Source organism: Euprymna scolopes, chromosome 23 (genome assembly GCF_053919585.1).
Source record: "Euprymna scolopes isolate OS-2025 chromosome 23, ASM5391958v1, whole genome shotgun sequence".
NCBI lineage: Eukaryota > Metazoa > Mollusca > Cephalopoda > Sepiida > Sepiolidae > Euprymna > Euprymna scolopes.
This window is the reverse complement of record NC_136504.1, coordinates 59,784,822-59,800,758: the sequence shown is the minus strand read 5'-3', so window position 1 is coordinate 59,800,758 and position 15,937 is coordinate 59,784,822. Positions and strand designations below refer to the sequence as shown.

The window sequence follows — 15,937 nt, the reverse complement described above, 5'->3', positions numbered from 1 at the left end:
AACACTAATATATATATATATATATATATATATATATATATATATATATATATATATATATATATATATATGGCGATTAAGCTACACTGATATTCCGCGTTTCATCCACTCTAGGACTCTTCAGCCTGAAGAGTCCTAGAGTGGATGAAACGCGGAATATTCAGTGTAGCTTAATCCCATATATATTTTATAACTTACTAACTACCCCTACCTATGTATTGAGCACTTTTGAAGTAAATACTTAAAGTTTACGCATGAATTTATACTTTCATATATTAATTTTATGTGAGTAAATGACGTAATTATATATATATATATATATATATATATATATATATATATATATATATATATATTCAATGATAAATAAGGTATAAAAGTTACATATAACATCTCATCAGAACAATAAGGAAAATTAAAAAGCGAAAATTAAGAAAAAAAGAAACATCTTTAAGTCATGGCATTTCGAATCTAAATGTTTCTTAGAAGAATGGCCAGTGTACCTACTTTTAATATTTCTTAATTATATTTTTCATATTATCCTATTCATTCATTCTCATTTCATATCTTAAACTCAGTTTTTATCTGTAATATCATTTTGTATAATCTGGCCATTCTCCACTCGCGGTGAGAAGCATTTAGCGTCGAAATGCCATGACTTCTTTTCTTTTTTCTTAATTTTCCCCTTTTAAGTTACCTTATTTTATGATGATGTAGTAATGTTATCCATAACTTTTATTCCTCATCTTTAATTTAATATATACATTTGCTCCCCTTAATATTGTTGAGCTATTCTTATTTTGATAAGTTTTGCTTTGTTAAAGATATATTCTTTGATAATATAATATATATATATATATAGTTTGCGACTTTGCATTATAAGTATGACTTTTCAAAAAACAATGTTGTTCATTTCGTTCAGATACTGTTTGCAAGTTTGCCAGGTGTTTAAATGGTGGAATATGCAGACCATATGGACGCACATACAAATGCTATTGTCGACGAGGTTACACTGGACTAAGATGCCAACGTAAGTTGTTTTGAAACTTCAACTACTTAGTGTGACTCATATTTAATCAAATCCTTTTGAACGCTGAATAAAACAAGCATAAGTCGTTGTGTTGCTGTTTTATTAATTTTTTTGTATTTTAATATGTGTATTATTTTTGTTTTGTTCACTTATATTGAAGGAAGACGATACACCCAATGTGATATGGAATTAAAATATTTTCAAAATGTTAGCAATTTTATATTTTCTTATTGAAAAAATATGTTTGTCTATAAAAAAGAAAATGCTGTACTGATATGGGTTTTTTTTTTTTGGGGGGGGTACCCGTATTTTCGTAACGTTGGCTCGGCCGGCAGTTGACGAGAACCGCTGGAACAAGCCGAGTGCTGATCAAATATTTAAACATAAGAAAAAAGTCGAAAAAGTAAAAGTATTTAAGTATGAAGTATTTTTACTTTTTATTTTACAAATCATTTAGCTTGAAAAATAATTTACAATAAAACATAAACAGTATAAACTTTTAAGAAAACATTCACATATTTCGGTAGCAATTCCTGAAAGTTAAAAAAAATCATTAAGATAATGATTAAACTAAAGGTAGTTTTTTTTTTTTGTTATGTTTTAATTTGTTGTGTTTGCATTTTGTATGCAAGGAAAAAAACTAAATTTTTTATTTAGTTTAAAAAAAAAGAAATATAACAACTTTTCTTGAAGCAAAATAATAAAAACATAAAAACTAAAAATAAACATATTGTAGCCTTTCTTGAAAAAAAAATTAACATATAAACTGTATAAACGTTTACAAAACATTCACATATTTTGCTAACAATTCTTGAAAGCTAAACAAAAAAATCTTGTTTTGTCTTCGAGTAAGCGCACAGGAGGGTGCTAATGGTGGCGTTGACAACATGTCGCTTGGGTTGGCTACACGGGCTGACTTTTGCTTTTTTAACATTGACTGATTAGGAAGGGTGCGGTGGAAACTAGAAAGCTGATTGGCTAACTAAAAACTCAATAGAAGGTGCGTAATTCTCGCGTAAGCCTGATGAATCCTAGCGTGGATGAAACGCGGAATATTCTGTGTAGCTTAATCGCCATATATATTTTATAACTTACTACCTAGCTCTACCTACGCATTGAGCACTGTTGAAGTAAATACTTAAGGTTTACGCATAAATTTATACTTTCGTATATTAATTTATGTGATTAAATGAAGTGTGTATGTATGTATATATATATATATATATATATATATATATATATATATATATATATATATATATATATATATATATATATATCTTGATACAGACAGGTTTATTGACTTATTATTTTCTTTGGAATGTTCGTTTCATCAAGTTTCTTCCATAGTAAACTTTGAACAGCAGCAACCTGCAACGTGGATAAGCGATCCATTATACAGCAGAGGCGCGCATAATCGACAACGTGGATAAGCGACCCTTGAGACGCGGTACCAACGCAACATGGATGAGCGATCATGCTAGCCATAAAGAGTATCATCAACTGGAATTAGCAGGCTGTAAGGACTTTGGGTCTTATTAGACTCAACGACGTGTGACTGCAAGAGGTCATAAAGGTTGCAACGCGTACCCGAGTATATATATATATATATATATATATATATATATATATATATATATATATATATATATATATATAAGACTCTGTGACTGATTGGAGCAGTCCTTGTGGGTGTGACTTCCAGAAAAGTTTATATTTGGTGCCGTTGATCCAGGATTCGACTCTAGGGGTCACCACTTTATAATTAGTTTTTGAATTCGAAGAGTCGACTACGTGCCGAGGAATTAGGTAAGTAGCCTTTTATCTTAGTGAACCTTTTGAATTGTCGGTTTGTCGGCGGGAGTCCTTGTCATGCTTGGTTGGTTGTGTGAGTAGTGGCTGATGATGGGTGTGTTAAGAACAAAAAATAGGAAAGACAAACATATTTAAAGAGAATATGAATGAAACTGACTCAGTTGTATCAACAAAAAGAAAGATGGCACGCGAATAGATGAAGGCGTGAGAGCTCCGAGAGTATCTGGGGGTTTTGGACGCTGTTGGGAAGTGTAACCCTCTCCAGTTTCGAGGGAAATACGAGTGAATTTAACAACTGGCTGTAGACGATACAAACATCAGATGGCTATAAGGTCCAGAAATGATCCTGTTTACCTATGAGGTTGCGAAGGAACCTGTTTTCTAATTTATAGGGAAAAAGTATCAGGAAGACCCAGACTTGTCTTGGGTTAGCCTGGAGTCAGCATTAGCCAAAGAGTGTACCGCGATTGACGCAGTAAGGAGTTCCAGTCAAGACAAAGAGAGGTAGAATAAATTGTGAAGTTAGGGGAACGAATTGCAGGATTGGTTGAACGTGCTTTTCCGGGAGTGCCGATCAGGACGAGGGCGTCATTAATGGTTGTATTGAGGTCCTCTCTGACTGCGACATTGGGTAGAGGTCTTGAAAGGAAACCCGATAACATTAAGGCAAGCTCTGTACTTGGCTAAAGCGAGTACGCTATGTAGGGCCGTATAAGGGAGTCCCTGGTGCTAGGAGCTACCGCCGATGAAGGGCAAAAGATGAGGGGGGATTAAAATTCAAACTGGGCTCTGGAGTAACGCCCCGTTGTAAGGAGAATCTGTAGGAGAACTGGGAGAAAGAAGTTGACCTCGGAAGAGAGGCGTGAGTCCTTCGATATGGATTCTATAAGCCCGTCCCAGGTTAACTGGGACCAGTCTGTTTCACTTGCCATCATAAGGAACATTGGGCGAGGGATTGTCCGACCCGATGAAGGGGAAACCCCTGAAATGTAGGATCGAACTGTCAGAAGTGTTGACGATGTGGTCACCAGACTAGGTTGTGTACAGACGCTTCAGATCTGAGATTGAGATTGAAAAAATGAATCATAAGGTATCCAGCAGCTCGTCCGGTGGTGAGGTCTCAGGAAACGAGACAGAGTCGCTCAAGAAATAAGAGGCAGGGCGACCCTTGTTAAATGAAGACTTGGGTGTTGAACAGAGGAAGAATGAAGAGATGATCACGGAAATGTGGCTAAGACCCCGTAAGCTGATCTAGAAGCAAAACAGGTGTTAGGCAGAGAAGATCTGTTGCCGGACCCAGGAATATCTGATGAAAGAAGTGTACGGAGTTAGGAGTGATGTTTGAGTAAGAGAGAAGTAGGAGACGAGTGTAGGAGCCGGACATATGCTGCCCTGTTGTCGGCGACGCGTGCGCATAGAGGGTCTCTATGTGTCCGTACTGTTGGTGGCGGTGGTGTGGGCCAGAGCTGCCTCTCGCCAAAAATGGGTAAAATTAATAATCTTAATAAGAAAGAAGCTTATAAGGGAGTGAAATACTATATTAGGTAAAAGTAAATTTTAAGACTTTAAACTTCTTTAGAATGTCCTTTCTAGCGCTCAAGCAGCGTGAAAGTAGTCACAGTATTATTTTAAAACGAAAGTTTGAAAAAGAAGACATTTTAAAAGGATAAAGGGAACTTTTAAGCATTGAAACTACCTACCTTGGGAAGAAGGTAAAATTAAATAGAACAGAAGGATTAAGAAGCTTATGAAACGGAGAGTAAAATGAGGAACCACTTCCGTGTCGTTGCAGATACGGTGTTGTGGAGGGCAATTAGAGCTGTGGTGGATGTTAGAGGCGATGAGAATCGGGAAATGTACGATCTTTAAGAAATCCAGCAATGTAATGATAATTTTGAGGAGGCGCAGCAGCAGATATCTAACGAATATAGAGGGTAGAAGAGTACTCTCGAATATTGATTGCCCTCGAGACCGAAGCCAGATTATTAAAATCTCATTGGAAGAATATAGCGCCATATTTGAGATAGCTAGATTGGCTAAGGCCAAAGCCTAAAAGAGCAGGGTTACCTATAGTAGGTAAGGTCTTCGGGGATGTTATTTGGTGTGATCGCCGAAGTAGATGTGGAACTGATCAGAGAAAGACTACGAAGAGTGGAGAGGGGACAGTAGATATTAGCTCAGATGATTGGGTTCTTATTTTGAATATCATGAGAAATGTAACTGAAAACTTGGATGGCATAAACTGAACGATTAACCGGTTGCGAGTGTTTCAAAAAGAATTGATAAATATAACAAAAAGAGTACAGTTAGAAATAAACAGGAGAGAAATATTTTTACCGAGATATTTTCAGTTATTAATATGTTAAGGCAGTTATACCAGACTGTACATTTTCTTATCATTTTGACTGAGCATGTAAGTGTGTGGTTAGATGTGTTGGCCCTAGGCATAGTTGGCTTTCGGTGTAATAAACCCAGAGGCGTTGAAGGAAGTACTCATAGATATACAGCGGAAGTTAATATCTCGTCTTTGATTCCCGGTAAATACGGAGTAAAAGCCGCGGAAGAATTACAATACCTTAGGGTGTGGTACCCTGTTGAAAGGGAAGAAAGTGTTTGTAATTGTGTCAGGACCCCTGTCGGAATAGTCAGTACGAGGTTTACCAGCTCATGATTTTGCCAATTCCCTACCCGCAAGTTAAACTGAACTTCGAGGTGATTGCACATTATAAAGCTGAGACCGAATATCTGGCCTTTAACATGGCCCGAGACAGGTTTATGCTACTCACCGAGCAGGATGCTGATAAATACCGGTTTAGCATCCTGGGAGTCTGTTTTTTAGGAAGTCCAATGTGACAGGTGACCGCAGGTGCGTACTAAAATTGTTCCAAGGAAATAAAGAGGGGGTCGTTGGGTTATACTAGATAGAGATGGTCACGACCAGGTGGCTACCTATGGCAGCGCGAATATCAGATGGCGCCTGGGCAAATTACTACCCAGAAGGAGTTACAACTGTCCAAGGTATGCGAAGATAAACCTACTGGTAGCAGAAGGATAAACTCTCTTTAGACAATAGCAGAATTTACAAAAAAGCGTGTGGAGCCTTTGGGAAAGTCATTGCCTTGCCCTCCTGGTATCAATCAGAAGACAGATTTGTTGTGATATTGGATTGATGAACGCCAACTTGAGTAATCTCTCCGTTCTTTGGAATCATATAGTAAGAAATCTTTTTACGAAATCGAAACGAAAATTATCTGCCTTACTGGAAGGGGTGGAAGCTGTAAAATTGGAAGAATTACAATTTCGACTGAGGCACTTGCTCAAGAAAGAACCCCAACCGTCGCTCCAACAGTAATGCTTATTGGGGATATATCAGAGACAGGAACGGTGTTGATTGTTATAATGATAATTGTGGTGGTGTGTGGAAGAGAGAGAGAAAATAAAAGGGTGTGTAATGGATGAAAACGGGTGAATATGAGCAAACCGACAGTTAAAAGGTTGACTAGTGGATTATGCCCGGCGTCAGCGAAAAGTACGGCGACAAAAGGTTGGGAGCCAGTTCCAATCAAAGATCAACTGGGGACATCAGGATAATAAGCGGAAATGTTTTATCTTTGGGGAAACTAACAGAAAAGGAAGTATCAAAGAATTATAATTACTAGAATTTTTTTTATTGAGACAAAACGTATTTTTTCCAGAAAAATCAAACGAAAAAAAATTTAATAGGTAATAATCAAGGTTATAATACTAATAAGAGATCAAAAGAATAATTAATAATTAAATCTCAATTAAAATTGTATCTGAAGAAAAAAAAGAAATACGCGAAAACATTAATTGTAACAAAAAGAAAGAAAAAAGGAAGGAAAGAGAACGAAAGAAATTATCAAGGGAGGCTACTTTGACAATTGTAAGAGACATAACTCTTACAATTGTCAAAGTAGCCTCCCTTCTTTTTTCTTAACGAAGATATTAATGTTTATGTGCTCACTGTTGAGCACGAAGACTTGGGAACAATTGCATGTGCTTAGTAATGTTATTTTAAAAAGTTTGATACAGAACACAGAGATTTTGGAACAATTGCATGAGTAGACTGTGATTACATGAACAGTGTTCTTATTTCAGCATAGAAACAGGAGGTTGACGAGAGGTTTAGCAACGTACTTTGCGATACAAATACAAGATGCAAATTAATGAGGAGCGAATGTGACATGGTCGACCAAGTGTAGCAATGGCAGACCGAACCTTATTCAGCTAAGAATTTGACACAAAAGTCCACTTTTTCATTTTTTTTTTTTTTTCCATATTAAAAAAAATAATAATCGATTAAATAAATTATAATTGCTTTGCTTGGGTATGTGTATCAGAATCTTTGTAGGAATTTTTGACACTCCTAACACGAAACTGCGAATAAAATATAAAAAAAACTCGTAATTTCTCTTTTTAAAGTGGGTTGTTTATTTTCTTTATGGATTATACTCCCAAAATAAACTATTAAAGTTGTATAAAAAGTAATAGAAATATTTTTTTCAAAAACAGTAATGAAATTAATTGAATGTTACGAGTTCAGTATTTTTCAATTTTTAAACTTTAAAAATCTATCAAAATTTTTCTATTGATTCTATTTTTACGATATTTTCAAGGTCAATGTGAAATTTTATGCTCTTTCCAATAAACCGAATATAATATTTTAGACAAACGTTTTTTTTTAATTCATGCCCCCCCATTTTCAAATATCTATTAAAAAGTAAATAATTAATTTACTTACCAAAGTTTTATATATCACAAATTGAAGATAAAATATCAATAAATAATATATTCAAATTTAAAACAAAAAAAGTAGTGTTTTTTAGAAATTTACCTGTAAAGTCCGAAGTTTAAAACCTTTTAAAAAAAAAAAAAACACGTGTTTTTTTTTTTGTTTTTTGTTTGTTTGTTTTTTAATGAAACCTTGGCCCTTGATCCTTTAATTGAAAAAAAATTAGGGCTTGAATTACATTTTTCGAGTAGTTATAAGCTTCGAAAGACAGGGAGTGGAATTATTCAATATTTTTCACGAAATTTCTGACACATCTATTGCTTGGGTTCCTATAGGATCTATAAGATAATATAATTGTTTGGTATTTGATTAAGCGCCCGGGAAGGTGCGAATGGCAATGTTAATAACATATCACCCGGATTGACTACATCGATTGACTTTTGGTAATCCTTTTATCGTTGTTGCGGTGGGAATGAAAGATTGGGACCTATGGCAAAGGCAAGAAATGAGTAATATCGTGGCTAGCTTTGATTAGTTATCGAAGAAAATTGCATCTTACAGCCCCATCCACTAACATCTATATAAAAAGAGCAGTACGGGTGATTTTTAGCAATGCAGAGGAGTACATAATCAGTTGGTAGAGAGTAGACACTCTTGAAAAAAGAGTAGAGAGTAAAAAGTAGACTAGTCGGAAGGAGAAGTCGACCATGTGTTCAGCCCTTCTAGAAAAAAAATTTCAGGAGCCCGAAACTCCACAATTCTAACAAAAGGAAGAAACAGACCAAATATCAAGGTCTCATGTATGGTATGAAAATAAACTGGAATGTTATAGAGATATCACTCATGCCAGTTATTATAGGTGCCACAGGACTTATAAAGAAGAACTTGAAGTCCTACCTAACTAATATTCCTGGTGAACCAAGTGCAAAAGAAATCCAGACAATTGCACTTAAGGGAACAACGAGGATACTAAAAAGAGCTCTCGGTTCGTTTCAATAAAAAGAAGGGCAATGTTGACAGTTGGTTTGGCTGCCGCATACCTAGCATTACAATCTTCAAATGAAGAAAATGTAAAAAAAAAAAAAGTCTAATGAACAAGAGAAGGGATTAGAGCAGAAAAAAGAAGAGATAAGATACCCGCGATTTATGCAAAAGAAATTTCTTTATTTGCTGTTGTAACGACGAATAATCAAATCGAAGTATCTCAACGTCAGTTACTGGGAGAGTTAGTGAGAGAAAGGAAAATTTCTCCTCCCTGCTAAAACAACTAGTAGTACAATTGCTGCTAAGGTTTGGCCATACTGTTATCTATGAAGTGCGAAAAAAGAGGGGAAGAAGGAAACCCTTAATTAGTTTTTTTTTGTGCATTTTTTTTTATTGTTTTTCTTTTCATAAACAAACTTTGCACAAAGTGTCAAATTCATTGTTAACTATCCGTACAATACATATATCTTGGCACAGACAAACTTGTTGACGTTTTCTTTCTTTTAGAATGTTGGTTTGATGAAGTTTCTTCTACAGTAATCATTTTAACAGTAGCAACCCGACAATGCGGATGATCGATCCTTTATACAGCAGAGGTGCACAGCAACCGGCAACGTGGATGAGCGATCCTTTACACAGCGTCAACACAACGTTGATGAGCGATCATTTCGACCTTAAAGGCGATCATCAACTGGAATTGTCCGATTGGAGGAACTTCGAGTCTTATTAAACTCAGTGAACTGTGACCGCTATAGGTTATTAAGCTTGCAACGGGTACCCGAAGTCGGATATATATATATATATATATATATATATATATATATATATATATATATATAGAGAGAGAGAGAGAGAGAGAGAGAGAGAGAGAGAGATGGGGGAATATGTTTATTCAATTATATTTCACCCCTTATTTATATCGATTCTTTAATTTATGAAGCACGATGTAACTACATAGCATATTCCAAATTTTAAGATGTTAACCATCTTAACGTTTATTTCTTTAAGTACATTGACTTGACATCCACAATTCTCTCTCTTTCTTTCTCTCTCTCTCTCTCTCCCTCTCCCTCTCTCTCTCTCTCTCTCTATATATATATATATATATATATATATATATATATATATATATATATAGACACGGTGACTGACTGGGACAGAGCTTGCGAATATGACCTCCATTTCATAATATTAATTAAAGAATCTCTTTCAAATATTAAAACAACACTTATATTTTCTTCGTTATATTCAATGTGTGAGGTTACGTATAGTCTACCAGGCCTTTCGAAGATTTACAACTACTAAATAGTCTTTATGATTGGAAAAAAACATGTTTTATTTTTGATATATTGACAAGAAACAGGGTTCTTAAATAAATATCCTGCATTTAAGATAAAATAATACGCGAGTAAACGCGGGATTGGTCGACCTATTATATGCAACATCCTCAAAAGTCATGCGTAATAGATCTACCAATAGTAATTTAAGTTAAAATTGTGGTTAAATTACAGATGATTATGAAATGTTGGTTAGAAGACGTATTATACAAGTTTGGATAATCCGATCTCTCAAATAGTATTTAGATTTGGGATAAAAAGTACGTGTAATTTTATCTCCGTTCTTATTGTTAATTTTATAATTTGAAACAAGGCATTATTTTTATTTTATATTTTTGATAAATTTTTAAGAAAGAGGTATTTTTTAAATAAAAATGGTTAAAACAATGTAGAATGAGGGGTGACTATTAAAAAATGGCAACTATTTGTGACATCAGCCAACGTCACGGATAAATGACCAGGCCTTTAGTTCACTTTAAGAATACCAGTTGTTGTTCCCTGCTGATTTCAGTAGTTATACTTTTCCTATTCAAAAAGATTTAAATTAATGAACCTCTTTTAAATATTAAGCAGCGTTTATGTTTCATTTTTTTTTTTTTTTTAGGTATGGATTGCAGGTTTTTCCGTTGTTATAATGGTGGCGTGTGTAAGCGATTTTTAGGTTCCTACAAGTGTGTTTGTCGGCCGAGTTTCATTGGCCACAGGTGCCAAAGTAAGTATTGCTGAAATACCAAGTTACTTCTTTGAAAAAATGAATAATACAGGCATGCCTAGTTGTGATGCTATTTGCTAGCTTTTTTTTATTTTGTAATATTGTGCATGTTTTAATTATAGCTGAAAGAGCTAATGCACTCTATTTTAATACATAATGTAAAATGTTTAAAATGATTTTATTTGCTATTTTCTTAGGATATAGAGGACTACGTTTTCTCCAAATGTAATGAAAATATGTAACAACTATTTTATTTTGGGATCTAATGAGACACACACACACTAATAAAATACTAATAAAACCAAAGTAACGATAAATCATATCTTATTTTATCGAAAACTAAATTTAAATCAATTACAAATCTTGCATGCATACAATTTTCATAAATGTTTACTTTAAATATTCTTTAATTGAACTGCGTTATATTAATCAAATACCAATTAAAAAGTATACTGCCGCCAAAAATTGGAGTTTTACTAATACTGATTATATATTTTGTAAGAGAAGAGACAGGCAATTCTGCTTGAATAAGTTTTACTATTTTATAAAAGACAGTGTGGACAAATCTAATATAGCCATTTTGAGAAAACATGGGACAACTTTAGACTAACTGACGTTGAATATCTATTTTGTAAAAGATAGACAACTTTAAGTTGGTAAAATTTAAATATCCATTTTATCAAAAAATAGGACCGACAACTTTAGCTTGGCTAACTTTGAATATCTCTTTTGCATATGAGACGACGGACAGTTTTAGTTTGGCAAAAAATCTGTTTTGAAACAACAAGACGGAGAATTTTAGCTTTGCTAACTTTTGATATCTATTTTGTAAAAGAAAAGACGGATAACTTTAACGTGGCTAAATTCAAATATCTAGTTTATAAAAGAAAACGAACGGACAACTTTAGCTAAACTAATTTTGAATATCTATCTTGTAGAAAAAAAAGCGGATAACTCATTTTTAATATCTTTTTGTAAAGGAAAAGGGCGAACAATTTTACGATGGCTAACTTTCAATATCTCTTTTCTAAACAAAAGTACGAACAACTTTCGCTTGACTTACTTTGAATATCTAATTTATAAAGGAAGTTGATGACAACTTTAGCTTGGCTAGTTTTGAATATCTATTTTCATAGAAAGTACTAAGAACTTTAGCTTAGCTAATTTTTAATATCTTTTTTGTAAAAAAAAAAAGACAGACAACTTTAGGTTGGTTAATTTTTAATATATATTTTGTTAAAGAACAGGACAGACAATTTTACTATAGTTTACTTTGAATACATATTTTCTAAAAGAAAAGACAGACAATTTTAGCTTGGCTCATTTTGAATATCAATTTTGTAAAAGAGGATGGACAAGTCAGCTTGACTAATTTTTAATAACTATTTCGTAAAAAATAATGCGGACAATTTTAGCTTACTTTGAATATTAAACGAAAGAACAGACGGCTTTAGCTTGGCTAATTTATTTGGAATAATAATCTGAATAATTATTGTACAAAAAGCAAATAGCAAATTGAATTGAATATCTTCTGTAACAATGTTATCCGTTTGGGAAAAGTGTCTCTATTTTTTTTATTACATTTTTGCGATAATGTTTTTTTTTTTTTCACTTTTTTAATACTTCATAGCGCGATTTTTATTTGCAAAATTTCCACCATCAATGTTTGCATAATGAAATCAAAGTATGTAGTTACACTTTATAATATCAAACTATACCGTTTTTGATTTAAAAAAAAAATTGTTCACAGTGAACATCTATAAACATATACATGCACAAAGTGTTTTTAAAAATCCAAAAATTTCAGTCAGCATAACAATGCAATTTGTAATTACCTCTGATCTATTCGGCCGGAAAAAAATAGGAGGCTTACTTTTGATGCGTTCCTCGTGCTTATATTTCACTTGACACAACGCCATGGGTATATACAACATCAATGTAAATATAAAAAAAACAAAAAAACTTTCAGACACCATTAACAAAATAATACTTTTTTCGAAATAAGCAACATTATAGACATAATGAAAATTTAAAAAAATGTTTTCTTTTGTCGATTTATACGTTATTGGATATTGGCAAACGATACACAGTATGTATTATACATATGATTTTCAACTTTATATCTGTTATGGCTCCATAAGTGTCCGAAAGAAAAGCACAACTCGGTATTTAGTGAAACTAATATATATATATATATATATATATATATATATATATATATATATATATATATGACATTTTTCTGTGTGTGTATTCATATTCATATTAAACCCCCCTCTTTTCTATTTATTAAAAATTAAAATACAACATTGTTATATATGGGTCGTGGAATTGTATTTATTTGCAAGAGATCTAGCTAATTTGCATATTATTTTAAACATTCATTTTAAGTAATTCTATATTAGTTTTTTTCGGTTTTCTTATGGGATGATCATCTTTAGTTAACTATTACGTGTAATTATATTCATGCAGATATTATACAAGATTTATACTTGTATAATATTTTCGTAAAACGGTTATAGTAAACACAAACCTCTTTCTATATATATAGTTATGTATGCGTACATATATTTGTTTAAAAAATGTTGCCTATCAAACTCCTCTGTCAGTTTTTGTCTACATGCATTAAACTTAATATAAGGGTATTCGAACTCATACGAAACTTTACATTTATGTTTTAATCAGGGAAAATCAGTGAAAAAGTATAAAAATTAAAAAATAGAATTTGTCAGGAGAAGGCCGAAAGCCGTCATTACGAATATGAATGCGTAACGTAACAGCTATTGACTCATGTTTTAATTTTTAGCCTTACCGCAAGCATGTCTTCATAGCTCAGGCATTAACATCAATGGAACAAGTAAATCATAAGCTAAACGTTTTCGTTTCGATTCAAGGTGGTGGCGCACGAATCATATCTTTTAGCTATTTAAATCATATATATGATATGATATATATATGATTTAAATATATATATATGATATATATATATATATATATATATATATATATGGTTTAAATATATATATATGATTTAAATATATATATGATATATATATATATGATTTAAATATATATATATGATATATATATGATTTAAATATGTATATGATATATAAATGATTTAAATATATATATGATATATATATATATGATTTAAATATATATATATATATGATATATATGATATATATATATGATTTAAATATATATATATGATATATATGATATATATATGATTTAAATATATATATATGATATATATATGATTTAAATATATATATATATGATATATATATGATTTAAGTATATATATATATATATGATATATATATATGATATATATATGATATATATATATATATGATATATATATTTGCTTTTCTGATATATATATATATATATATATATATATATATATATATATATATATATATATATATACTTCGGAGTAGTTTTTATTTAGCAATCAGTGGTTATGTAAACGTGAGATTGTAGGTTTACAAAATATTACTGGCAGTAATATTCTATAAGTTATCCCATCTAAACGAGAATTGCTCGATATTCAAGATAGAGCAAATAAATTAAATTGTAATTCAATGAATTTCAAAAAACTCTCATTGAAATGAAATGAAGTGGTTGAGTTTCATATCAAAGAATTTTTATTATTCTAAGCAAGACAAAGAATGTTTTAGAAAGTTTATCTCCTTAACCTATAGGGTTTCGATGTCTACCATCTCATCAGAGGAGTGAAAATATTAGCAAATAGTTATAAAGGTATGCACCCTATTTGCTAAAGTCAGTGAGACATGGAAAGTCAAAGTGAAAACATTATATTTATCAGAAGTTCTGATAAATATAATGTTTTCACTTTGACTTTCCATGTCTCACTGACTTTAGCAAATAGGGTGCATACCTTTATAACTATTTGCTAATATTTTCACTCCTCTGATGAGATGGTAGACATCGAAACCCTATAGGTTAAGGAGATAAACTTTCTAAAACATTCTTTGTCTTGCTTAGAATAATAAAAATTCTTTGATATGAAACTCAACCACTTCATTTCATTTCAATGAGAGTTTTTTGAAATTCATTGAATTACAATTTAATATATATATATATATATATATATATATATATAAAGCTGAACGTCTGCGTGTGTGTCTGGTCACGAATAGGCTCCTATATGGTTGACTATTATAGCAAACTGATCACATATAATGATAGTAGATGTATCGAGACACAGGAATGGGTATGTCTGATCTGGTATAATGATGATTCATTAAAATTGTGCGATCTGCGTATGCGCCTGGTTCACAAAGTATTGAAATAACAAATTTAAAAATTAAAAAAAAAGACGTTTACAAGTGTTTTTGATATAGATGTACATAAGAATACTTTGATAAGTATGTTTTAACTTAAATAGGGATGGTATAATAAAATTGTGGGGTCTGCGTTCGCGCCTGGCCTCCATAATATATATATATATATATATATAAATAAAAAACAGAGAAGCAAATACAATAAATAAAGAATGTAGTTATACGCCAGTCCGACTAATGTAAAACTTGTGTATAACTAGTGCGCTTTCTCAAGGAGGTTTAATCTCACAGTCTTTATAAGTGGAAGAGTTCATTATCTGTAAAGTGGACACAACACAGCAATATCCCAAGAATACATTTTCAAAAGAGATAATTAATTCGTTTTTTCTTTTTTCAGGTCGTATTTGCAAGTTTGACAGGTGTTTAAATGGTGGAATATGTAGGCCATATGGACGCACATACAAATGCTATTGCCGGCGTGGTTACACTGGACTAAGATGCCAATGTGAGTTGTTTTAAAACTTTAATTATATTATTTAACTCGATGTTAATACACATAGTGTAAATACGAAATTTAAATATTTACAAAATGTTCGTAATTCTATATTTTTATATTGAAAATGGTCTGTTTAAAGAAAATGAGAATATATTGTTATCATTGAATTTGTGATGCAAATCGTGAAACAAGAAACGTTCACTCATAGCTTCTTAAATATTTTGAAAAACTACAAGTTTCATAACTGTTTAGTTTGCCTCTATTTTAACTAACACGTGTGCATATCTAAAATTTTAAGCTAATTTGCGTAACAGTAAATAAACAGCAGTCAATTCGGTGTAATTGCAGCTTGTTTCAGCGTTCTAACTTTATATGCAAGATGAAATATAAATGGGAGTTGATTTCATCTGAGAAGTCTTAAATTTCCAAAGGACTTGTAATAAGATATATACTTTAGAAACAGCCAAATAATTTTTTAAAAATGTTATACA

The 15,937-nt window shown here is 32.0% G+C and overlaps 1 protein-coding gene across 1 annotated transcript in view; it reads left to right on the top strand.

Annotated features, from left to right (window-relative positions):
* The window catches only part of LOC145245621 (uncharacterized), a 128,984-nt gene that overhangs the window by 26,106 nt on the left and 86,941 nt on the right, over positions 1 to 15,937 (top strand). Inside the window, exons 4-6 of the mRNA XM_080107188.1 lie at positions 923 to 1,030; positions 10,524 to 10,631; positions 15,348 to 15,455. Of these exons, the coding sequence (XP_079963314.1) occupies positions 923 to 1,030; positions 10,524 to 10,631; positions 15,348 to 15,455 (324 nt within the window). The remainder of the gene's footprint in view (positions 1 to 922; positions 1,031 to 10,523; positions 10,632 to 15,347; positions 15,456 to 15,937) is intronic.